At 41.2% G+C, this 25,360-nt stretch overlaps 1 protein-coding gene across 4 annotated transcripts in view; it reads left to right on the top strand.

The window, feature by feature from the left end:
* col23a1a (collagen type XXIII alpha 1 chain a) overlaps positions 1-25,360 on the top strand; it is a 122,274-nt gene that overhangs the window by 90,500 nt on the left and 6,414 nt on the right. For 2 of the 4 annotated variants that reach the window (XM_042419197.1, XM_042419199.1), the window contains exons 4-21: positions 1,000-1,007; positions 2,300-2,326; positions 8,975-9,001; positions 9,092-9,118; positions 11,231-11,257; positions 12,159-12,185; positions 16,910-16,969; positions 18,631-18,747; positions 21,138-21,164; positions 21,405-21,431; positions 21,561-21,614; positions 21,716-21,775; positions 21,899-21,943; positions 22,055-22,132; positions 24,654-24,698; positions 24,856-24,900; positions 25,060-25,140; positions 25,235-25,288. In XM_042419197.1, the coding sequence (XP_042275131.1) occupies positions 1,000-1,007; positions 2,300-2,326; positions 8,975-9,001; positions 9,092-9,118; positions 11,231-11,257; positions 12,159-12,185; positions 16,910-16,969; positions 18,631-18,747; positions 21,138-21,164; positions 21,405-21,431; positions 21,561-21,614; positions 21,716-21,775; positions 21,899-21,943; positions 22,055-22,132; positions 24,654-24,698; positions 24,856-24,900; positions 25,060-25,140; positions 25,235-25,288 (836 nt within the window). The remainder of the gene's footprint in view (positions 1-999; positions 1,008-2,299; positions 2,327-8,974; positions 9,002-9,091; positions 9,119-11,230; positions 11,258-12,158; positions 12,186-16,909; positions 16,970-18,630; positions 18,748-21,137; positions 21,165-21,404; positions 21,432-21,560; positions 21,615-21,715; positions 21,776-21,898; positions 21,944-22,054; positions 22,133-24,653; positions 24,699-24,855; positions 24,901-25,059; positions 25,141-25,234; positions 25,289-25,360) is intronic. The other 2 variants (XM_042419198.1, XM_042419200.1) reach the window with 2 other exon arrangements.

The following is a 25,360-nucleotide window of genomic DNA, read 5'->3' as shown; positions in this document are numbered from 1 at the left end:
GATTCTGTTCACATCAGCGGGACTTTTTTTGTGTTTAAATAGTAAAAAAAACACCACAAATATCCCACTTTTCCTTATAGAGGGAGTCTGTTTTCAATCTTGTTGGGTTTTGGTAGATGTTTAGTGTTGTATCCATGTTGATGAGCTGTGTTGTACCAGAATTGCAATGGTGGCATCGCTCCAAAACGTGCCATAGACTATAACTGTGTTAACAATCACATAAATCAGCATCATGATTGGTTTTAAACAGAAATCAGATAAATATGAACCAGTTACTAATATAAAAGCTTTTAAGAGCCAAGTCATATGAAGTATATAGTTTGTATACACTTTTTAGGGGGTTTGGGTGGTTTATTAGTGCCCTCGGCCTTTCACATTTAAAAGAATGTTTTTTATGTTTAAAGAATATTCCAGTAAGACCACTAAGAACGAGAATCCTTTGATCATTACTGTTGTTTTTGGTTAGGCACAATATGAAAAGCAGAATGTACTTTCTGCTGCTGAGGCTTAACATCAGAGCATTTCAATCAGATCTGAAAGACTGCCCCGCAGAAATCTCTCAGACATCTTTTTTTATACTTTAAAGGAGCACACAGTGTGCCAGCACACCCAAACCTTTTCACTCCCTGTTTGTCCTCCATCTAATACACCCATATCTTCTTTGGAAACAAAGTCTTGACATGACTTCATATCCTAATGCAAAACATGAACCATTATCCAGAAGTCTGCTTATCATAACGGGTTCACCACTAACTCTATTGGAAGCAGCTCTAATGAGTTTGTTCTGTACCATATTTAGGTGGTTAATTACAGTCATCATCTAACAAACCACATTGCATGTACAGTTTTTTGTTTTTTTTTGTTGTGTACCACTGTTCAGAGGAATTGATGGCTGTACAAACCAGAAGTTGCCATAACTCACACATGTTTTACTTCATGTGTCAGTGGAGATGCACAGAACTTACTTTCTAATGTCTGATTTCTCTTCTTCTCTTGCAGGACTTCCTGTAAGTACAATTTCATCTCATCCAGGTAGTATTAAGATCAACTTATTGAGCTGGTATTATCTTTTGACATTAAACACGCAAACACGCTCATGTACTCACACACGCATGTATCATCCCTCACTGTGCTCGATAAAATATGGTTGCAGCCAAAAATCAACTTTTCTCCCACAGCAGTAAAACTTGAACACACAGACACACAAACTGTCACAGACTCACTCACACATGTGCACCCACAGAGCACAGCAATAAATGGACCACCTAGTGTGTGTGTGTGTGTGTGTGTGTGTGTGTGCTTGTATCTGTATGTGTGTTCCAAGGTGATGGTTAGGGGAGCAGTGACTTATTAGCAGCAAGTTATTCTCCTCTGTGGGACTATAACTCCTGCTGACACTCATACACACACACACACACACACACACAACAGGTAAAACACACACACACCAATACAAACACAAAAACTAACCGGACACTGCTGGTGCATTCAGGTTCAGGATTTTTGGAATTTAAATTTGAAACATTGTGTGAGCAGCTTTGGAAGAGTGACACTTTTTATTGTGTTTTTAATTTAAAATTTGTTTGGTCACATGTGGCACACATCAGATATGCACAAGCAGAAATGGGCCGAAAAACACATGAAGGATGTTCCGGAAATATCAGAGCGGAGAAATGTTCCGGCTGACGTTTTGAAAATCCAGTGAAAGTTTACATTGGCGAAAACTGTCTTTACAGCTGGTTTACGCTAAGTGTGCATGAAACGATGGATAATTCCTGTTCCTGAGCACACCCAATATCCTGCCTACAGCCCATAAAGCCAAGGGAACATCACCTGCAGCTCCACAAATCTGTCCAAATCCACAATCTGTCAGTTTGTGCCTAACATTCAGCAGAGTCAAGCATGAGAGCCTGTTGCTGTCAAGAAACTGATGGAAATGCAAAATTTTCTGACACAAAAAGACAAAAACACAAAAATCAGATATCACTTTTGACAGTAAATCTAAACAGGTGTCAAAAAGATCAAATAACAGACATAAAACTCTAAACTAGGAGTCAAAAGTTATGACGTAAGCAAATCATCTCTTTTTAATTCCACAGAGAGTAAATTAGCTAATTGGATAATTGTGTACATCCGTACAAATCAGTCAAAACTGAACCATTATCCTAAATATATTTAAATATCTGCTTCCTCCTAAAATGAAGTGTAAGTTAATATATATTCAGCGTGTTGTGTGCAGCTGTTGGTTTCTGTTCTAACCTGTCTCAATGCTTCATGCTTTAATCTCTAACCTCACCAGGGCAAGGCTGGACGGGATGGATACCCGGTAAATTTGATTTGTTATTTATCCTGTCACTCTTCAATTCACCCAATCAAGTCTCTTTTCTCCCTGTTGTTGTTCTGCGTATTGATTCCAACTTCTTACACAGCTTTATTAGACCTTTCTCTGTATTTCTTCTCTGCTCTTTTTTAAGAAATTACCTTTACTCTAATCCTCGCCCCAATATGCTCTTCACCACTGGTATATCCTGCCCCGTGAATGAGACGTGTAGAGATTTAAATACAAATATTTACACACAAACAAACATTGTTGAGAGTGGTTAGATGAGACCAAAGTCTTTTGACTGTAAACATTTTCTCTTTCAGGATGATGTCAAGGCATATAAAAAATATATTTAGTGCTTGTATGAGAATGAGTAAACATGAGGAGCTGTAAACGTTCAGGGGAAATTTTTGTGAAGATATCATCAGTAAACACAAACCGCAGGAGCACGAAATGTGAAACATTCATCCACCGACACACATCATGCCCTTCAGCTTTTAAATTGGATTTAATAACGTTTGAGTAATATAACTTTGTACATTCATGACTACTGAATGCAAAGCAGATCACTGATTTCTACCGGTGAGACGCACATGTAGCACAACACTGACAGCCAATCACTGTGTTATCCAGAGATACAGCAGCCTCTAGTGGCCACATGGACCTTTGACTTTTTCAACACAGCTGAGACAAAACAGCTCATGGCTCTGAAGCTGATTTGTGGTTCAGCAATCATGAAATAACACAGATAAACCCTCATCATCAAAGGTTGTACGAGCAGATGGACTAATCAGAACTGGATGCCTGCATAGTGTTGCAGCTCACAGGGGAGCTCAAATGGGACATTAGCATGTGCAGGGGTCCATGTGTGAGAGTGTTAGATGTTCTGTGAGACGTTCTGTCCCGCTATCGTGTGACCCCGACGTCTGGTTGCCACGGCGACCCACGGTAGTCGCCTGGTGTTGTGTTCCACGGGCGTCTCGTTCGCGTCGTTCCGTATGTTGTCTCACTGGGAATTTTGGGAAGTTCATTCCCCCCATGGGGCTCTCTCCCAGTCAGATTCCCAGTCTGCCTGGCACTGCACAGCCCTCCTGACGGGAAATGCCTGCTGCTAATTACACACAGGTGGACTGAGCCGCACAAAAAAAGTGTGTGAAACGTTTGTGTTTGTTTGCCTGTGACTCTCTATCCATCTTTGTCACTGTCTTCATTAGACATCCCAAAACGTTTGGCAATTTCTTAGTGTTGTTGCTGTACTTTTTTAACTTTAAAACATCTGTTTAATTACGTGATGTAATGTAACGCTTTAAAGCTTCATAATCTGGGTAATCTTTCCCAGTCTAGTTAGCATAATGAAATCAATCCTTTAGCTCTATAATTGAATAGATAAAACAATATTACGACTAGAGAAGCTCTGTTTCCTAAATGTAAGAGACAGCTTCCTGCTATGATGCGTATGTGTGGGTATGAGCGGAGGATAACTTGGGATGCTGCGTGTATGAAGTTACAAAGAAACAACAGTAGATTAATCATGCTGACAATTAACATAGACAGCACATCATTTCATTCTGCAGCAACAGAGATGATCAAGTTTCCAGCACCGACCCTTAAAAAGGGGGCATTCTTCCTGTTGGGTAGCAGTGTTTGTGTATCTGTGTCCACATGTGCAGATGTGTGTGAACTCCATCCAACCACCCATAGTTTATGTATATCTCCGTAACAAAGGCCAGAACTGTGGAAGCGGTCAGAAGTCTGCGTGTACGTGAATGTGTCTCTGTGTGATATGTTTTCACACCAATAACTTCTCTCACATGAGCTGCTCATATGGAGAGGGCATGTGCACATCAGCACAAATGAATCGAGTCAGTTTCCTGAAAGCACCGCGGTGCTAAATGTGCTGTGCCAGTGACTTGTGCCAGCGAGATTTCTTTCTTTATTTTCCCATTGTTAAAGCAAACAGCTAGATCGCTTTCCAGCACTTTTCTTTCTTGCCCTCTCTCACCTTTAATATGTCTCTCTTACTTTAATTGAAGGCCAATTTAAGCCTTTTAACCCTCCGTTTAATTGTGTAGCTGTGTGCAGACACATTAACGCGTAATTGAATAGTGTTAGCATTACGAGCTTTATATAAGATGTGTGCATGCATGTATGCCAGTGTGCGAGCGTGCGTGAGTCGCACTCAGGTGGTGTGCACATGTCTCACAGGTGTCAAGTTCATCAGACTAATGCATGCAGCAGTCCACTTCCACTGAAGCATTAGTAGTATGATAAACAGCATTAATGACATGCGGTTTCTGTGAATCTCAAGCATAACACTGTGATAAGTGCGTGTGTGTGTGTGTGTTTGTGCATGCTGATGTATGTTTTCTCTCTTCACGTAACCCCTGTCACTTCCTCCTCTCATAAATCACAAGCGAGGGGTTTGAGTTTCAGAAACGAGCCTTTCCACTGTCAAACAATCAAAGTCTGAAATACTGACAGAACGGTGCAGAAGGGGTAAACACACACACCCACATGCACCTATTCATTCTCATTCGTATGCGCAGTCACCAGTGTGCCCAGCCACTAGCTAGTGTTTATACAAGAGTGCCAGCCTGTGACAGACAGTGGACCTCACTCAGCAGAAACAGGCCAAGGCCTCCATTGTTCAGCCTTCCAGGCCACTGAACGCAGATTAAAGCCAGACAGTCACCCAACAACATGTCAGTAATTTTCTGTCCCAAACACACAGCACTCTGGTATGCTTTATTATGCTCTTTGGTTCTGGGCGCAGCCACTACTTTTTTTTTTTTTAAGAAGCAAATGTCATGTATCACAAATTATTCTCATGTAGCCTTGGCATAAAGTGGAGTTTTGTCCCTGCGGCGACATGAGAGGAACTGGAGAGGAGGAGGGACGGAAAGATATACAAAGGAGGTTTGGTGGATCACTGCAAGAGATGAGGAGATAATTATATCAAAGGGTGGAAGAGAAGGAAGGAAAGTAGAGCCAGGGGTGAGGAAAAAGGGTCCTTCATTTTGATGTCACACAATAAAAATCATTGAGGCTAACGTGTGCGACACATCACCATGTGTGTTTGGTTGAGACGTCTGCTCTGATGTGCAGACACCAACGTTTCATGCCGCATCCTCAGCAATTACACCCTACTGGATAATTACGAGTCTACACCGTAGGGAGCACAATAAAGACAGTAAAGACACCCCTTGCCCTGTTTCATTGGGATTAAGAGACACACACACACGGGCACATATGCATGTATGAGCATGCACATACACAAACATAGACACAGACTTATGCCCTCCTGCAGGCCAAGTTATTTTCCAGAAATGTGTTTAAAAGCCATCTAATTGGTGGGAATGCTGACTCCAAACGTTCTTTTATCTGCGGAGGGGCACTGCGGGACAAGATGGCACTGCAGACTAGAAGTACACACACACACACACACACACACACACACACACACACACACACACACACACACATAAAAAGCCATTATTTCATTTTCCCCCCAAATTCACTTGAGGTTTTGGTTGTAATCTCAGGCCTATTTTCTCACTTTCGCTTAACATTAATCTTGGAGCTTTTCTTTACACTCCTCTATCTGTCTTCCCTCCTTTTACTCTGCGGCCTGTTCGATTTGTGGTATGAGATGAAACGATTTTAGTAGTGGCTCTTTTTTTCAGCCTTTTTCTATTTTTTATCTGATTTCCAACTATTTTTCCTGCTTTGCAGACTGTTGTGTGGGTTTGTACCACACAGAAGGTACAGTAGTAGCTGCACAGAAAAGAAGAAAAAAAGCACAGAATATGTTACAGGCCACACATCAAAATCCAATTCCCTCTACTTCTGTTTTCATATTCACCCATTTTGTTCTTGGCTTTTATTAAAAACTCCTTGTGATTCCTGATCTGATTTAAGTAAGGCTCATATATTTTAAAGTATCTTATTATCAGTCACATAAGAACTTCTGGATTGCTGTATCGTTAGTTGAATTATTGCTCCAGGTAGTTATAGTAACCCTGTGTCCTAATTTATTCCATACTAGATTCAGTAAGTAAGGTCATACAAGTTATATACTGTATACTACAATATGTAAACTGTCAGCCGCCAGATAGTACAGACAGGATTTTATTGTTGAGAACACACAGTAACAGGATCTATAACTCACAGGCCACTGTGTGGCTTGTTAGCAGCTGTAAATCAGTTAGTTTTTTTGCTCCACTTCAGACTCTGCAGCAGCCGATGACCTCACTGTGTACACCTCGCCTACTCATCCTGACGAGTCTTGAAGGAGCCGGGCTCTGATAAATGCTCCCAGATGCAGAGATATCACCCCATTCACACACACACACACACACACACACACACACACACACACACACATATAAATACACGGTATATATCAATGCACAGATGCAGAGACAAAGACACCAGAGAAAACTCACTATGACATTTGCTCATTCGATTTGTCACATGATAAACAGGGCATGCTGCATTTAATAGAGTGAAACTATAACCTCTTCTGTATTGTATATAGCATTCAGTGAAGGAAATACAGAGGATTACATCCATACTCTTCACACTCCTTTCAACTTTAGACAACCATGGTGAAATTATTGCCCTCTGATTGGTGCCAGTCATTTGTTCCACCCCAGTCTCTCAGCCACCTACTACTGATTTTCACAAGAGGCCCTGAATCAAAAAGACATCAAGAGCCTTAAAAGGCTTTTCTCCATATTTTTTTTTTATAAATCTCTCTATACAGACTAAGCATGCAAGTGCTTAAAGAGAGTTTACAGCCATGCCATCCCATTACAAGGCTGAAGAGAGGCATCAAACGATCACATGAGCTATTAATGAGCTCCAAAGTTTTTTTCTCCCCCACCCTTCTTCTCCTCTTCCCTTCATCCTTATGTGTCAAAGCATGGAGCGATGACACTGTGGTAGGTTTTCACTACGGGACCCAAGCCGAATAGCACCCAAGGGTCTAGTAAAGCAGGGAGATGAAGAGAACTTATGTAAGCCATCCAAAGCCAGAGACGACAATTGTTAATGATGGTTTCCAGTCTGCAGAGCCACCAGGATTGTGAGGCGTTGAGCAACCCTCGACTCAAGGGACCCTGTAAAAACTGTTAGCTTAACATCAAGTACGGTTGTTAAGGAAGTCAACATTAGCCTTTAACACATACATCACATTTAAGTGTTTTTGGAAAGTTTGATGCAACTGTTCCTTTATGTTTGAGTAAAGATCTAAAGGTTTGTACCTTTTAACTGAGCGTTGTTTTGCGAAGGAGGTTCAATGACTGCTCGGCTGTTTTTTGAGGGATAAACAATGTGGACAACTTCAACTGCTGTTTCAGCACTTGGGTGAGGTTGGATAGGGACTTACACACACACACACACACACACACACACACACACACACACACACACACACACACACACACACACACACAGTAGATGTGGGGTTGTGTGGCAGATTAACACAGCTGGACCAGATCCATCCACAGTCTATAACGCTGAACATCACACGGTAAATCACAGAATAATTATAAACCGCAACCACCTGGAAACGTCTTAATATGAGTAAAACGGGGCAGGATATGCGTAGTACATTTGTATAAAAAGTTACAACCGATTTCCTCTTTTTTCTTTCTTTTTCACCCTAAAGTTTCCCATAATCGCAGCTGTTTCTGTGCTGTTTACAGGCACACTTTTTTACTCTCCTCACTTGATACGTTTGTCTTGCCAAATCCACTTAAATGTTTGTCCAAAGCTAAAGTCATTTAAATTGTTTCCTAAGAGTTGCTAAGACAAGACTAAAACATTATAAATACTAATAAATAACAGGTGGTTTATGATATTTTGGAGGCTTGAGAAAGTTTTGTCAGTGTATTAAAACAAACTGTCTTTATCAGATTCTCCATTCACGGCAGATGTTACAGTCAGTAGAGGAATAGTTTCACATTTAGTAAATTGATTTAAACTTGTTTGCTATCTTGCTGACAGTTAGATGAGAACATTGATAACACTCTAATATTTAACTAACTTGAGCAAGGAGGTTAATCGGAAATGTCTCATGGGAAAAAGTGGTCAGTACGATCAATTCACAGATATCTACAAACTAATCATTATTATCACTATTATTAGCGATTTGTCAGTTATCAGGTCGTCCCTGATTTGTTCCTCACTAACTAATCAGAATTTTGTCTTCTGTGTTGTTGTGTTGTTACCAATGTTAGCATAGCATAAAGACTCAAAGCAGAGGACAACAAAACCTAAATGTAAAAACATCTACCAGCACCTCCAAACCTCACTAATTAACACATTATATCGTGTTTGTTTAATTTGTAAAAAAAAAAAAAACTGAAGTGCAAAAACAATTATTTTTTGTTTTCAGAGGGTTATGTAAAGGACTATTTCTTGGCTTGGCGCAGTGACTTGCTAAGCTATGCAAGCTGTCTTCTGCTTTAGCACTGAACTTAATGCACAGACTTGAGTGTTTTTGATCTCTTCATCTAACTCTCGGCAAGAAAACAAATAAGCGTATTTCCCATAATATTAAACTATTCTCTTTATGGTTTTGTGTCAACATGGCTTCAGTAACTTTGTTTTGTCTTTTCATAATTTCTCTTATCTGCCTTCCCACAGGGTCCGCTTGGCTTGGATGGCAAACCAGTGAGTATCCCCATAATCAAACATACAAAACATGCTTTGTTGTAAGTGACTGACTATAGTTTTAATTTAACTCTGTCTTTCTCCTTTCAGGGTTTACCAGGTCTCAAGGGAAGCCAGGTACACCATCACACAGCTGTTGCCTTGACTTGGTTTTATAATATCACATGTCAATTACATTGAAGCAATTCCTACTATTCCTAATATTGTCTAACTATGAATCCAGGTGGGTATTTGGCCTGTGAGACAGATGATGGTTTGCTAGACCTCATCAATCACTTTTACTGTTCCTAAGGGAAAAGCTCACGGTAGCCATCTTGTTTCTTGTTCCACATCTTAAGTCATCCCAGGGCTCCTGGCCACGGGGGAGTCATGGCTCAACTGAGCCAAGTGCTGAACTCCCCTTTGCACTTCACCTCTGAGTCCCATCCATCACCTTTTCCCTGAAACCCCACCGCACTCCCAGACACACCCAGGTGTTGCGTGGAAACGGGCAAAGCAGAGCGAATGGGTTACACACCAGTGGGAAAAGTGAGAGAGAGGATAGAGTTTATAATCTATAACTGAGGCTCTTTAAAAAGTAATTACAGTGCCCTCCACCTCCCCTTCAGGCCCTTCTCTCCGGTCGCTTTGTCGACTTAGAGAGGGACGAGTCATCTGCTGAAACATAAACCCCTCACAGAATAATGAGAGGTGCTTGCATAGCCTCTCCATCAAACACCATTAAGCTGTTGTTTCCTGCTAAAGAAGATCTCAAGCTGGTTCTGTCTTTTAAAAGGACTCTCTGCTGTAAAACCCCAGCAGACCCCCTGCTCACCAGCACTTCTCCCTGGAAGTACTGGTGAGTTGGAAGTGAAAACAGAAGGTTAAGGATAAAAACTGTGAAAATAAGATTAGTTTGTTGATAGATGATGGCCAGTGAAGACACAAGAATGAGTGTATGGGAGTAAAACAAGTTTTTTTTAGTACAATAAACACTTAGAAGAGAAAAGTAAGTTCAGTGACATTACCGTGACCTAAAAGATAAAAAAGTAGGACACAAGGAGCTATTAAAAGAGCCCTGTACCTACAAGAGTAGTGGTAGATGAGTTGTCACTCCCTCTTCCTTCATCTTTCTCTACTCCCTAAATCGAAGGAGAGAGCAGCGCAGGAGATGAACTGCTGTCTGTCATCATATGGCTGGTCACATTAAGAAACTGCTTATCCTCTCCACCGGAGCCCCTCTTCAGCTCCATACCCCTGAACACAATTAGCGCTCCGCTGCAGGCAAAACGTCTGCCAGACAGAGAAGACGTGAGGAAAGGGGGAACGAATTATGAGAGGGAAGCTTCAAGGCAGATAGAAGAGAGGAATTAGAGACAGGGGAACTTTAGTGAAAGCAGGATGAGGGAAAGAGTGTGTGAAATACAGGATGGGCAAAGGAAATGGACACTTTAGAGAAATAGAGACGTGAAAAAGTCCCTGCCCACAGTAGTCATTTTTAGACAGACTGTAGCTGGGATCAGAGGCTGCTGGTGGCAGGTTTCCATTTAGTTGTCTCTGTCTCTGTTGGTGTGTCACAGTCACAGAAGGCCTGTAGTCAGTCTGTGGTTGGTGTTGGCACATTTGGGGTCCTTGCGCCACTTGTGAGCATTGGACAGCCTGAGATGGGCAGACTGAGAGAAGGATGAGGCCAAACCATCAGGGATTAGCTCATCTTTGGGCCTGGTGTTCATAAGACAATGCCAACACACACAGTGTGACTGTGCAGCGGTGTCTTTACATACTCTACATGAGTGCACAGGCCTGTTTTGAGACCCTGTGTTTTCAGTTAGCGTTTGTAGCGTTCCACATCTAAGACAGCCGTCAAACGTCGAAAGAGTTTCCCTCTGAGAGAAAGACTGATGGAGGAACAAAGGAACATGTCCCTCTTTCGGTTTTATCTCTCAGCAACAGTTTTTATCTCACAAAGAGAAATCTTAAAAGGGATTCTTGAGGCATTTGCTGAACTAGATTTGCTGCAAGCTCATGTCATATGGTCCTCTTGTTGTGAAATATGCTCAGACAGAAGTGACTTGGGATTGAGCAGTCTCAACGGCACAGCTGCATTAGGTGGTATTACTTGCGTGCCTTACTGTTTGATTGAATGCTCCCTGCTAGAGGCCAGTTGAAAATGTATTGCACTATGATGTATGTTGCTTATATGATAACTGATTTATCTTGACCAAATGTCTCTGATTATCTCGCCTACAGGGACCAGCCGGACCCAAGGGAGAGAAGGTATGCTTCAAAATGGATTTCAACAACCCTCTTAGACAAGTCAATGCACTGTATGGATGTATTTCTCTCATTCATTTACTGGCAGACAGCTTCAAAAAGACAAACGCAGGCACATACAGCCGCACAGGTGTTCTCTCCATCGCCCTCCCACGTTCACTGTTTCACTGCGCACCCATCAAACGAGCCATAGATTACATGTAGTTATGTAGGAGCTCATGTGTCTCCACACATTCTCACGTCAAGGCACTAAACAGGTTTACAGGCCTTCCGCAGGGCTCGATGATAGCCAGATGTTTTCCCGCTCTGTGAACCTCTGCCCAGCCTAAGATGTTAGCGAACGTAAGAGCCGCAAGAGCTGGCAGAGGAGGCTTCTGCATGTGGTCATTTGTGTACCCACTGATGGGTAGCTTTGTGTGTGTGTGTGTGTGTACGTTTTTGCACTCAAGCGAAAATTGTCCAGATAAGCATGACCACAAGAACAGTGCAACTGCCGTAAACAACATTCAGTCTGATGAGCAGGGATTGCAAATGACGGATGATGCTGAGGTTTGGAAAATTGGCTCCCTTCATGTAATCATGCTGGTAGCTCTGTGATGAGAGCATGAACTCCAAATCCTCATCAGGGAACCAACAATCCCCAGCACGTGCGCTTCCAGTTTTACTTTCCTGTCAGATGATTCCAATTGGCTTATCAAATGATTTAGACAGTAAATGTTGATATCCTGAGCTGATTTGTGGATAGATGACCTCTTAGTCACTTCCTTCCCATTCACAAGAATTTGTTTCAGGCCTGTCTGTCACAGCTGCTCTACCGTAGCAGTATTCTGTTGCATGCCAAATGCTGTGTGCATGTACAGCAATATAACTGCTGACAATTGTTATTTTCCTGTTTTTCTCCCAGGGTGACCAAGGAGACATTGGGCCAAGGGTAAGTCGTGTTTTCTGTCTTTGCCAGAGAAGGTGAAATTAGATATTTTTGACTGTTATATGTACAGTTTAGAAGCTATCATGTCAATATGTTAAAATACTGTGTTTTGTTCTTTAGCAAAGCATTTCCCACCCTGAGGGTTGGGGCCCCCCCAAGGGGTCCAAAGAAAAATCTGCGGGGTCACAAAATGATTAAATGGATTAGAAAGAAAACCAGATTATATATTATAGGATATGTTTCTGGTAAACAAAATTGTGTCCATTTTTCAGATTTTTACTTTATTCCTTTTATTATGAAATACTGGATATTTTCACCTTTTCACTGACACAATTTGAGAGGGAAAAATCAGTTTTGGTTGAACTGCACATATTACTAATTTCCATACTAAGACTATAACCTCTGATGAGTTGTCACAAGTAGACATAACTTTATGTTAAGGGGTTGTTTCTTAGTTGAGTTTATTGTCATTACAACAAACATTGTAAGGAACTTGTCTCTGTAAGCTCATAGTGCAGGATAGACAGAACAACATTAAATGCAGCAGTGCAATAATAATAAAACCATCATATAAATACATACAATACAAAAGAACATATTGCACAGAGCACCATTAACATAATCAATAAGCTAACAATCTACCTTACAGTGCAAAAGGTTTACAATTCAGAAGTCAGGTAACCTAAACATTAAAATACCCCAAATATCATTAAAAAATGCAAAGAAAACCCTTAACTAGAGACAAACAACAATTTTCTTGAACACATTTGTTTCAATAGTAGTCATATTACCAAACTGAGCTGTGATAGAGAGAGTTAGCACACTGTCGATGCCAAATGTGTAAAACTAGACCACAACTTTTCTTTCTTTTTTGAGCTTCTGCAAAAAATATAATATCTCCGGAGCCAACTTTAAGATTTTGTAACCTTTGCTTTCCCTAAATGAGTCATCATGAGTAGTCCAATCATTTGTATACAAGGAAAAAAGCAGCAGCAGAATATTATAAACCAACCAGTATTTCTACACTGGAACACTGCCATGTCCCCTTTTACCTATTCATCCACAGTGTCACTGGACTATATAGCAGGCACTGGCTGCACAGGTTGCCAGTCTATGTCTAGACAAAAACACGCACAAACACACTTCTAATTTACATCTTTGGGCAGCTGAGTTGTCGGTGTACCTGAACTGAATGTCTTGGGACTGCAGGCCGACACAGGGAGCATATGCAAATTTCATAGACAAAGGAAAAGGGCTGAAATTCAAACCCAGACCAGACAGAGTATCAGACCATCACAAACTGGAAATCAAAGTCCAGGAAGAGAGGAATTGTCTTTCTTTTTTTTTTTATAACATCTGAAAAACTACTCATCATTTCCTTGTTATCAAACCGAGGGAACATTGTGCTCATGCAAGCAGACAAACGTGAAAAACACTTGTGATCATAAGTTTTGTCAAGTTTTGGTCTGTCCGCATAACCTTCAACACTCAAGGCAAGTCTTTTAATAAATCAAAAGAAAAGTGTGTTTATCCTGCGAGGCTATCCCAGCAACTGCACTAACAACATAGTCCGGCTCCTATGATGAGGTTTGAGTTGCCCACATCTCCAAAGCTCCAGAGATGAGAAATGATGATATTAAAGAACGATGGAAATACTTAAAACCTCACCATCAAAACCCAACGGTTGGGGCAACACGCCAAAGCTGCCATCTAGTCTCAACCAAACTGTTTCTTTAACATTACGGCGGAACCTCGCTCTGTATCTGGTCCATGTTGTCAGTGTTGTCTTTTCATATGATATCATTCCACCCACCATGAGATCTGTGTAATTATGTCAGTGTGGTTTGAAAATAGCCCCCTGTGCTTTACATGGTGACCAGTTTGGATTCTTTGAAGAAGTAATGTACCCTGTGAATTCTGAATGTTTTCCCTGTTTTATTATGTTTAGAATATAATATCAGGTCAAAGTCACACTTCTTGGCCTGCAAATAAAAGCTGGGATGAGCTATTGAGGTAATCTATGTATTGTTTGGGATTTCAGCCCAAAGATCCAAATCTCTTTCATTTTTTTGTACATTTTCTCTGTTTCCCCTAAGATGATAAATTGCAGAGACGAAGAGGAAAAATTGCACACTTATACTTGTAGAAAAATAAAATATAGTGTCAGTAAGCCACATGGGGGAACTGTCATTGTAATTCAAAGTTTTATACTTTTTCAAGGTCATAAATCCTCTGAATCATGCAACATGCACTCTCACATTCTCAAGATTGTGTATAATTTGCGTTTCACTTTTTTTTGTTTGGTCGCTGATTTTTCTAAACTTGGTATATTGCCAGAGTTGCCATAAGTTACATGGCCAGCAGGAGCTTATGAAGATTGAAATGGGTGTAGCCCAACAAAACTGCTACCATTTGTTTCATAATAATTAGTTTTAAATGTTTAAAATACTATGAACTTCTTCATCAACTTTAATTAATTATCATTTCTAATTATTACTTAGTCTCACTAATTTGATGTGCACCATAAAGCATCTAAACAGTAATTTCCATACTGGCGGTGGTCTGTCATATGAGGTCCACAACCATTTTAACTTTAAAAATATTCACTCATACATTATTTATAAAATCTACAAATGTTCCTTGTAACAGGCTTAAACCTCTTATGTTGCCACTTACTGCCTGTCTTTATTATGACAAACATTCTTCAGCAAGTATCCCACAAAGGACTAGATTTGTAATAATAATTAGAAATAGATGACTGTGCATAAATTTTCTCAGTGTTGGAGTCTGACAATATTGGCATAGCGGTGTGTGTAAGAGTATTGGAAGGAAACTGAATGGCTATTGTTTTACAGCAGAGCACAAATGGAGTGTAAATTTGTCAGGGCTGCCTAGCGGAACCATATTTATGATGTGGTTCAGAAGCATTACAGGAATTCCTGATTCCTATCAAGGCGTAAGCCATTTGATTTCCCAGCCTATCCTTCTAGATTTTGAGGTAACTGTTTGTGCTAGAATTAAATTTTTTTGGCATTCTGCGTTACACAGTTCTTCCAAACGGTAAATATTGTACTTGGAAAGGGCTTCTGGAGCTTTGATGTCTTCGGATATGTCTGCAGCCAAAAAAACCTCAGAGTATCGCCTAAAGACAGGCTTGATTCAAAACAAACTCTTCAGCTCCTAAAACTACAGTAGTTGTGAATGAGGTTTGGCTTGAGGTTACATTTTCATAGATATGGAGATAGGAAAAACTGCAAATGAAAAACTGTTGGTTTCTGAATAAAATGTTAAATGAATTTTTTCTACCTGCTGTGAATCAAAGCTCTCCTGTGTCCAGTGACGTTGAGTAGATAAAACTTGTGAGGTTGGAGTTATCATCCCAGTGCAGAAGCATTACCTTTCCCTGATTTGAACATCGTGGCCTCTTTCACCTCTGAACTCTTTGAGAGGCAACGAGAATACACGCGAAAACAGGAAGTGCCCATGAATCTCTGTCAACCTGTAACTTCCTGTCAATCCATCATTTTCAGCGCCTTTGTAAGGCCGGATCTGGTCTGAGGGCAGATTACAAACATCAGGATAAGAGGGGCATTAAAACATAATCAGATGTTATAGAAGCTCCAAGAACATGTGACAAAGGGTCACGCTTTCTGTTGCATCTTTTTCCAAAGCAGAAACCAAAATGGGTAGCCATTTTTCCCAGCCTCCATACTGTCAAATCCACACAGAGGAGATTGTCATTTGTTTAGGTTTGTCTGGCGACTGTATTGAAAGACATGATGGGAATTTCATCCCCAGCCAAAGCCGTCTTTCGCCTCCCCCAGAACAGCTACAAAAAGGCCATGGTTAGACAGGGCTCTGAGTTTGAATGGCTGTTTGTCTTAGTTTTAGCCTAAGGTCTGATGAGAAGGAGGTATAGGGAAAGCCCACTGTGAAACAACCTATTCTCTTATGAGATGTTTAAGGAGCATATGTGTATGTGGTCTCCATGGTGGGAATTGTGTGAATGAGTGAATGTGACAGTGGAGAGAGGGGGGGTGTTAAGGCAAAAAAGAGAAGGAGGAGGGGTTTGCGGTGTTGGAAAGAAACCTCAGCTATCCAGCGCTCACCGCAGCCTGTTAACGGAAACCTCATGAGCAGACGAGCATCTCTCCTTCTTACTCCCCCCCCTCCCCTTCCCCCGCAGTTCCTCCTACCTCCACTCTTAGGTCTTCCCTCCACCCTCTCCTCCCCTCCCTTCGATGTGTTTTTGGAGGGAACTCAACCAGAGAGGCAGCGTTATGCTCGGAGCTGTCTGGCGGCAGACGAACTTTGCTCCTTTCAGCTTGACAGACAGTCATCACAGTTACTGTCTGTTGGCTGGAAACAGCTACGCCACCTCTGTTTGGTTTGGTCGCAAAGGGGAGAGATGAAGATTGAATAGAACACACACACACACACACAATTAAATACATGTTTGAATGGGAGATATAATTTGTGAACGGGCATAGAACGGGAGGCAATCACTTGTAATTTAGTAGTATTTCTCAGATTTTATGAAACATGGATCTCACTTTTTGCAAGTTATGTTTTATAGTGCTGTGCAGTAATCACTCTGAACTTTTACATGAATATCTCTTAATATTATATATATAATATCTCGTGTCATGAGGCTACTGATCTATGCATTTATCAAACAAATTGATGGTAAGTTGCTCACCTTTCTCTTTATCACCTCCTCTATTCAGGGTCCTCCAAACCACACCACATTTGCAGGTCTGCACAGTAATCAGATTCTCACCGTCAAGGTTTGTCCCTCACAGCAAACTGTTTCTCATCCCTCCCAGCAGCCACTGCTCTCTGTCAGGCTGCTGATCTGTCACTATCCCTGCAGGTGGAGGAGAAAAAATCTCCTTTTGAGCTTTCTTGTATGGCCTACAGCCTGAGAGGCCACTGGACACTCATCTCTGTTTTTCCCACAGCAGTTGTTCCTACTCCTCTCTTCTGGACTCTCACAATATATTTCTGATTTCATTACTCATTTATCTCTTTCCTCTCTTCTCCTCTCCCATTCTCTTCACACTCTTTCCTTCCACTCTGTCTTCCTGCTTTTTTTTTTTCCTTTCTGCGCCTCTCGCACCTCAGATGGTCTTTCCCCGATATGACCATGGCTTTCTCTCTGGAGACCAGTCCAGCACCTTTCAGAGACGTTTTCTGAAGGTAGACAACAACTAAGGCATGTGTGCACTTTTAACACTTTAACCCACCTCTCTCATTCAAGTCCATTTGCAAAAAAGCAATGCATCTCCCTTCTTTCTCCACTTTTCATATTTTCCCCACATTTCTCTGTCATGTTGCATTTAATTAATTTAATGTTTTATACCATTTTCCTGTGTGTACTGGCTTGCATAATTGAATTAACATGACCTATTAGGTGAAAATGTGTGTATGAAAGTTCTACAGTATCCACAAAAATTAAGGAAACATCTTGAAGGATGAACCATATGTATTGTAGAGCAGCTCAAGAGATGTGTGCTTCTCATTATGAGGAGGATAGAAGAGCTTTGTTGGTGACAGTTTAGTTCAAGCCTGAGCTTAATAGAGACATAATAATTATCAGTGCAAGGAAAGAAGGTTTTAGTCTGCTATAGTTCCTTAGTAATATCATTTTCATGAAAGCGCCTGCTGTACCAGCTTGCCGCAACAAAGCAAACCATAATGCACCACATGTCTGTAGAGATGAGAGGGTGCAGAGGAAGTGCCTATAAAGACAACACCACTCTTACATCCCCCTCAGTGGTGAGCAAGACTCCTTGTGCGTTAATGGTTTCTGTTTGGAGTATACATGAGGGTGGAAGTCATCTGAGGGAGACACATCCCCAGTAAGATGTAAATCCAGTGATGAAAGGTTCTTTAATATGAGGTGACGGCTCAGTTTTTGTTTTGTGACGCATAATCAGAAAAAAAAATGTAACTTCGCATGAATGTTGTTCTCAATTAATGGTTTCTCATGTGAGAGTGCATGTGTCCGCATGGGTGTGTTTTAGTTTGTGACTAAATATCAGTCTGACTCACATTGGAGCATTAACTGCCATAGAGCCAGATAGGTCCCTTAGGAATTAGTGGACACTGAAAACAGAGAAAAAAGGAGAGTGAATATTGGATTTGAGTGGACACGAACATGATGTGTAAATAGGCGATTGTTTGCTAACAACTTGCCATATCTACTTAAAAGATGACAATATGTCAGTCTTGTGTTCACAGCTTGTGAAAGTCAAACAACACACAACATTTTTTCTACCTGTTATCAGATGATCAGGATTTCTGCCAGTTATCTCACCTGTACTTACACAGATAAATCTTATCTGCAGGCTGTCAAAGATGTTTTGCTTTTATACAAATACAAAAATGCATCAAACACATGTTTTTTTTCTCTTTCTCTCTCTCATTCTTCTGTTTTTCTCATCAGGGTGACCAAGGCCAGGCCGGACCCGCTGGTCCTCCCGGTCCACCAGGTCCCCCTGGTCCCAGAGGTCCCCCAGGGAACACTGGCAAGGACGGGCCACGTGGTCCTTCTGGAGAGCCAGTAAGACCCTCTGCTCATTATGTCACAGTGACAAATGCACACCCACTACACAAAAACAATGCACCCATATACACACACACACCTCTTAGTTGCTGTTATTCTCCTCCTCATTCACTCACCCCCTTTTCCTCACCCTCTAACTGAGGTTACACCACAAAGAATGCAGTCACTTAAAACACCTCTGTCATCAGGGACTGCCGTTACCCCAGTTGTGTTGACCCGGTATAGTTCAACCGCAGGGGTGTGACAGATTGCAAATTGTGTTTCTGTGTGTGTGTATGTGTGTGTGCCATGTGTAAATGTGCAGTTATGCACATGTATTAAGGGGGAAAGGGTCCACGCAGTAAATTGCAGTGAACCCATATTCTCATTCTTCCGGGTTTGCCAGTGAGCTGTGGCTTACCTAAAAGCTCCCAGAATAGCAACTCTACTCCTGGCCTCATCTGTTTTGTGTAAGACAGCGGCCACAAAGTTCTCTAACACGCCCCCATTCTCCCACCCTCCTACCACGATTGTGTCACTGTGCGCCCCTGAAACAGATATGCCACTGCGGCGAGTTCATGGGCAGTTTGCCGGCCTCACCAAACAATAGCTGCGCTCCTCGCCCGAAGCCGTTTATGTTTCTCAAGATTAACTTTCTGCTTCCCAGAGTTCAGTTCATATGCAGAGGCAGCTTAAAGCTGTGGTTGTTGGATGTAAGAGAGAGAAGGAGGCTATGAAGGTAATTTTTGTTTATTCAAGTGAAGGAATGAATGCTCTGTTACCCTCAACTGGCACAGGACAGCAAAGGGATTCAAGTGAAAAATGCTGGTTTCAGAGTGGGTGATTTTATGCAAAACCGACAAAAGAGAAAGCCAATGCAGCTCAGAATATGACTAAAAACAGACGGGTTGAAGAGAAGGGGCCCGTCCTTTAACCTAGTCAATTTCAAATGTTCTCTCCAAGTTGATTAAAGGCGTTGCAAAACCCAAAACAGCAAAACAAAGAAGAGTGGCGCTAAGAGCCACTCCATGTTGTGGGCAGATGTCTGAGAGTAGGAAAGGCTGAGCAGGAGAAAGCCTGTCTGTGTGGGTGTCCTCAAGCCCTTGACGTTTATATCTTTAAAGTGGAAAGAAGTAAAGGAATGACAGCTCAACATTCTCTCTATTTGCTATATGTCAACATATGTAAGTTCAGGAAATTATTTAAGTAAATTCAGCGTCGTTGAAACGTAACTGGAAATGTATCTGACATCTGAACTGATCCTCATCCATCCGATTCTGCACTCAGGATAAAAGAAGTGCTAAAAATTATTTGCAACGGTGATTTGTTTCACGCTGCTGCGGAGGGAAGATCAAAAGACGAGGAGGAGGTAAGAGGGGGTGAGAAGAGAGGTTAAAAGGCTTCTGGAGCAACTGCGGATGGGAATAAAAGAGGACCACATAGCAGCAGAGGAGATCAGAATGACAGTTTGTATGTGCTGATGGAGAGCAGGAGGAAGAAAAACAGCTGGGAAACATCTAAGTAGCTTCTACTTGTTATTGTAAAATATGAGGACAGAGTGGAAGGCTAGTAACCTCCAATTTATAATACTTTATTATAACGATCAAGACTGATCAAGTAAACATAACTACTTGATAGCAGAGTGTGTGTGCGTGTCTGTGTATGAGACAGCAATTGAGAGAGAGATGGAGGGGCTCTACTGCAAGCCGTCTCGGCCATGGATGACTTCATAACAGATGTTTAGCTGTTCATAGCCCACATCCACCTGGCCCTCACAAACACACCCGATAGGTTTGTTTACCTAAATAAGCCAAATCACTGATGGACAGATGCCAAAAAGCAGACATGGAATACTCTCTTACTGTTTGTATTAGGGGGCGCTGTGGCTTATTGCTCACCATACATCATATGAGTCCTGGCCACGGCTCTTGAATCTTCTCATAGCAACTGAAAAAAATGCTACATTAGGTGTCTAAATGTTTTTGGGCTACCATAGATTCTCCAAGTCTGTGAATTTTTCTATTTATTTTATTTATCATAAGATATTTCCCCATTTGGTGTTTTGGTGATGGTGGTGGAGAGCACTGTCTAACGCACCGTTCCAAAATCTCCCTTAGGTGTTCAGCAGGGTTGACATCAGGCACATGATTCAGATGATTTTCATACTCATCAGACCATTCAGGGACCCCCTCATTCCCTGCATGGAAGTGACTACATTCATTACGCTTCAATTCAAGTTTTTTTCCTTTAACTTGTCACCCAACTTGTCACCCAAAATGAACACTTGATGTCAATGAACTGGTTTTTCCTGATTCAACACTGACATCTAGTGGCCATTCTGCCTCATCTTTGAAGCTGGTTTACCTGAAATTGTATACAAGACTTATTTTCTCCTCTGTCCTCTTCAGGGTTTTCCAGGTCGTGATGGCACTGATGTGAGTACATTTCAGGTCCTTTTTTTCAATCAATCAATCACCCAATCAATCAATCAGTTTTTATTTGTCTAGCACCAAATCTCAACAAAAGTCATCTCAGGGCACTTTTCACATAGAGCAGGTCTAGAGATTGTTTGAACCTCAAGCAATCTAACTGTTCATGTCATATTATTACTATCTGGTGTTGATGATTTGTCTTTGTGTAGACAATCATAGTAACAAAATATATTTCTGCTTCAGGGACAACAAGGATTGCCTGGGAAGCCGGTAAGATTGTTAATGGATTATTGACAATGACTTAACTATTTCTCCTACTTCTTGTTTCCATCAAACACATCAACCACTTTGTCAATCTTGCAGCACTTTTGACCTTTATTGACTGTTATGAACTGACAGGGAGAAGATGGTCAGCCGGGCTACTCAGGACCACCAGGGCCTCCAGGGTCAAAGGTGCAGACAAGCTTTACTCCTCAGTTACCATGTCTCATGCTGATTATTTTAAATATGTCTTTTCATACACTGACCTTGTATGTTTATTGTGTGTTGAAAAGGGTGAGCCAGGTGTTGGAGAAAAAGGAGAGAGCGGCATGGATGGACTCCCAGGACTTAAGGTACATTTAACAATACAAACATAAATAATTTTTCTTAGTCATAACATTCTTATAACACATACAAAATATTAACAACCTGATGTCTGAGAGAGTTTCACCATAATGTGTCTGTGTATCACACAGGGAGACAAAGGGGAAATTGGAGATCAAGGACCACAGGGACCTACGGTATGTGTATTACTTAAAGGGTTATTTTGCTAAACATTTGCATTATCTTTAGTTGTTATCATCTTTAGTTCTTTATTCATATTTCGATCATTCTTTCTGTATCTGCTTCAGGGTTATACTGGTGAAAAAGGTGCTCCAGGTTCCTCAGACATCATTGACTTCAATGGGAAGCTTCTAGATGCTTTCCAGGTGAGTAATAACCCAGTGTGAGAAAGACCAGATTTATGGGTGCACCGTAAATTCCATCCTGCATTTATTATCGGATCCCAAGTTAGGAATCAGCAGAACTTGAACAAACCCAGAAATGGCAGTGTGGTAATCTTTTTTTTTTTCTTGACAAAACTGAAAATGTTGCCATTTCTTCTTGACAGGCCATCCACACCATCAGTGTTTCGGTAATCTGCTGTTGTTTTTGCATGGTTTTGGTGCTGTGAACAGTAACTAACACCTATAATAATACATAGACGCACACAGACTTGCATATACACACACACACCCTGTTTGTATCGGCTCCTTCTCCCACGTGCCTCAACCAGTGGATCTGTGTGTTTTTGTAGATGCCCTTTACCCAGATCTCCTTATTTCAAATGTATTGGATGTCACTCTAGAGGTCACATCTAAAAAGTATTACTGAATGTCTTTAGTTTACTAGTCTACCAGGCTCTCTCGTGTATTCATGTGGGATGAAACGCGCAGCCCCAGCAAATACAGTTCAGCTGTGCCGCTCTATCAGATAACATGTAGCCTAAAGAAGCATGCTTAATCATGCAGAAAAATCAACAGCCTTTGTTTCATTGTTCTGAGTGTGTATTCATGCTATATGCCTCACAACATACGTGGCTTTAACTTGCTATAGGGCAGCATGGTGTTTTTTTGTGGTTCCACATAACTCAGTTGATGCACAGGGGGAATGCATTGGAGAGGAAGCATTCACAGCCTCCGCAGTCTCAGTTTCACATCGCTCTCTTCATACACAAAACCCTTTGATTCCACCATGTACCGTGCTACATGCTAATAACAGATGGATATCTCTGCAGTGGAGCGTGTATTTGATTAAAAACTACTATGAACCAGGTCCCCTTGGACCATGTCTGAAATGGGCTCCTGCATGCAACACTGTAGACAGCAGCATGGGATAGTTACAAAGGAGTCGGTGAACCTGAGATCTTATCAGAAGCATCTTGCCAACGCGGCTCCATTGGCACCAAATCACACGCAAGGTCTCAGCTAGAGTTATATCCATGGAACGAGGAATGCTCATTGACCACCCAACTTGTGTTAAGATCCATTTGCTTGTTTGTGTGAAAAGCTGTATTAGTTTCGTCTGTGGTGAGATTTTAGGTGAATTTTACTGGTTTAAAACCATGTTAAAATTGGTTGTTTGTTATTATCATTTTCTTTATGCCTTTTTGTATAATTATTTGCATGAGTAGACTTCACTTTCCAATGATGGAATATCTCAGATCAAACAGTTGTTTGTAAACATCTTTTGGTTGCCACAGCTTTAATGGAGGACAAACCAAAAGTTAGAAATTGGAAAGCAGCTGCACACCTCCGGGAAGCAACATGGTTTCCTTTTTTATTACTTCAAGATGGCCGAAGACTTCAGAGGGAGAAGTAACAAGTGTTATATTGTGGATGTAGAGATTAAGGAGTGTGATTTAAAGGAGCTGTCACCCATCAACCACCATAGAAGATAGCATGGGATGGATATGGCATGCATGTGCACACTAGTCTTGACCCATTGTAAGTGTTACATGAAGTTAAATTAATGTTTTGTTTCTCCTCCTTTTGTCCAACAGTCTCATCCTGCGTCAAAACAATCAACAGAATGGAAAATGATGCTTATTGTGTAGTACAAACCACATTCAGTCATTTTTTACAACTGATACGAGATAAAATTACTTCAAGTTGGTTGTGATTAGTGAACGACGGTCATCAGCTTTGTTTACTGACAGGCCCACATTGTGAAATCCATCAGCCTTGTTGTATTGTTTTGTGTTGGCAGAGGTTCAAGCCTTATGGTGAAATTCTGCGAGCTTCCAGTTTTTGCACCATTGTGATAAACACTGAGTATTAACAGGTCTATGTACTGTATACACTGTGTTCATGTGACAAATCTGATGTTATTTTATTAAAAACCAATCTATATAATATAGTAAGAAATCGATCTTCCCTCAGTTTTACGGAGCTTTATAGCTTCTTTGAGCTCATTGTTGTTGGATTTATGGCCCACAGCTTTACTGTTTTGGTAGTTTTATTGTTTTCGGCCACAAGAGCCAGCCATTTCAACAGAAAAAGCTTTGATAAACTTAATGTACGCTTTCTACCCAGCACCAAACAGCAGACAAACTTAGCGACTAGCTGGTGAACATAGTGGAGCATTTAGCTGCTAAAGAGCCAAATCTTTTTCTCAGGAGTCAGTGGAAAGTAAAACAGAACTAAAAGGAGAGTGAATAATGGACTTGCATTCATTAGAGGGACACAAACACAACTCCAAACAATTGCCAATTTTGCTCCATGTCTGCTAGATGTGAAACTAAGCTAATGTTTGCTAATAAGTTTGCCGTATCAACATCATGTTTCCACTGGACAGACATGTTTCCACTATTGCAGGTGTAACATGAATAAATTGTACTTTAGTGAAAGATTAGACACTTTATGAAGTTTATCTGGGTCAATTTCTTTCTTTCTGTTTGTCTTACACCAGGGCCCACCTGGACCACCCGGACCTCCAGGCCCTGCAGGGGAAAAGGTAAGGGCCTCTGAATATATTGCACCCTCTTGTCATCCTACCATTGCACAGCCATCAGCTAATAATGAGATTTAATGAAAACCAAAGTAGCTTTCATGTTAAAACATGACTTTTTGTGTTAATAGAGTGAATCTTTCCTCTCTTTGTCTTCTATTAGGGTGAGCTCGGTTTACCTGGGCCAGCAGGAGTTGATGGGGAGAAGGTATGATTGCAAAGAGGAAGAGATTACACACAGTGTGTGTTAACTCTTAGATGCTATCATTTGTGAATAGATACAGTATATATAGTGGTCTGAAATCTTGTTTTCCTTTTCTCTGCCGTTCTCTGTGCTGAATGTGACTCCTTTATTTTTTGCCTCCAGGGACCTAAAGGAGACATGGGTGAGACAGGACCTTCTGGAGAGAGAGGAGAGAAGGGAGAGATGGGACTTTCTGGACCTACTGTAAGTAGTGACAGCAAACTTTTTTTTTTTTGATATACAAAACGGTGAAAAATATGTTAACAGTTGGAAGTTAATCTTGCTCTTTGTGGGTCAGGGTATGGACGGACATAAGGGGGAGAAAGGCGACTGCAGACTGGATGACAACCTGGTCAGTGTAACACACAAATTCTTCACATTAACTCTACATTCACTTATATGTTTCTACATGAATGCTTTATGC

This window comes from Thunnus maccoyii, chromosome 8 (genome assembly GCF_910596095.1).
Source record: "Thunnus maccoyii chromosome 8, fThuMac1.1, whole genome shotgun sequence".
In the NCBI taxonomy this organism is placed as follows: Eukaryota; Metazoa; Chordata; class Actinopteri; order Scombriformes; family Scombridae; genus Thunnus; species Thunnus maccoyii.
This window is presented reverse-complemented; position numbering and strand designations above follow the sequence as displayed.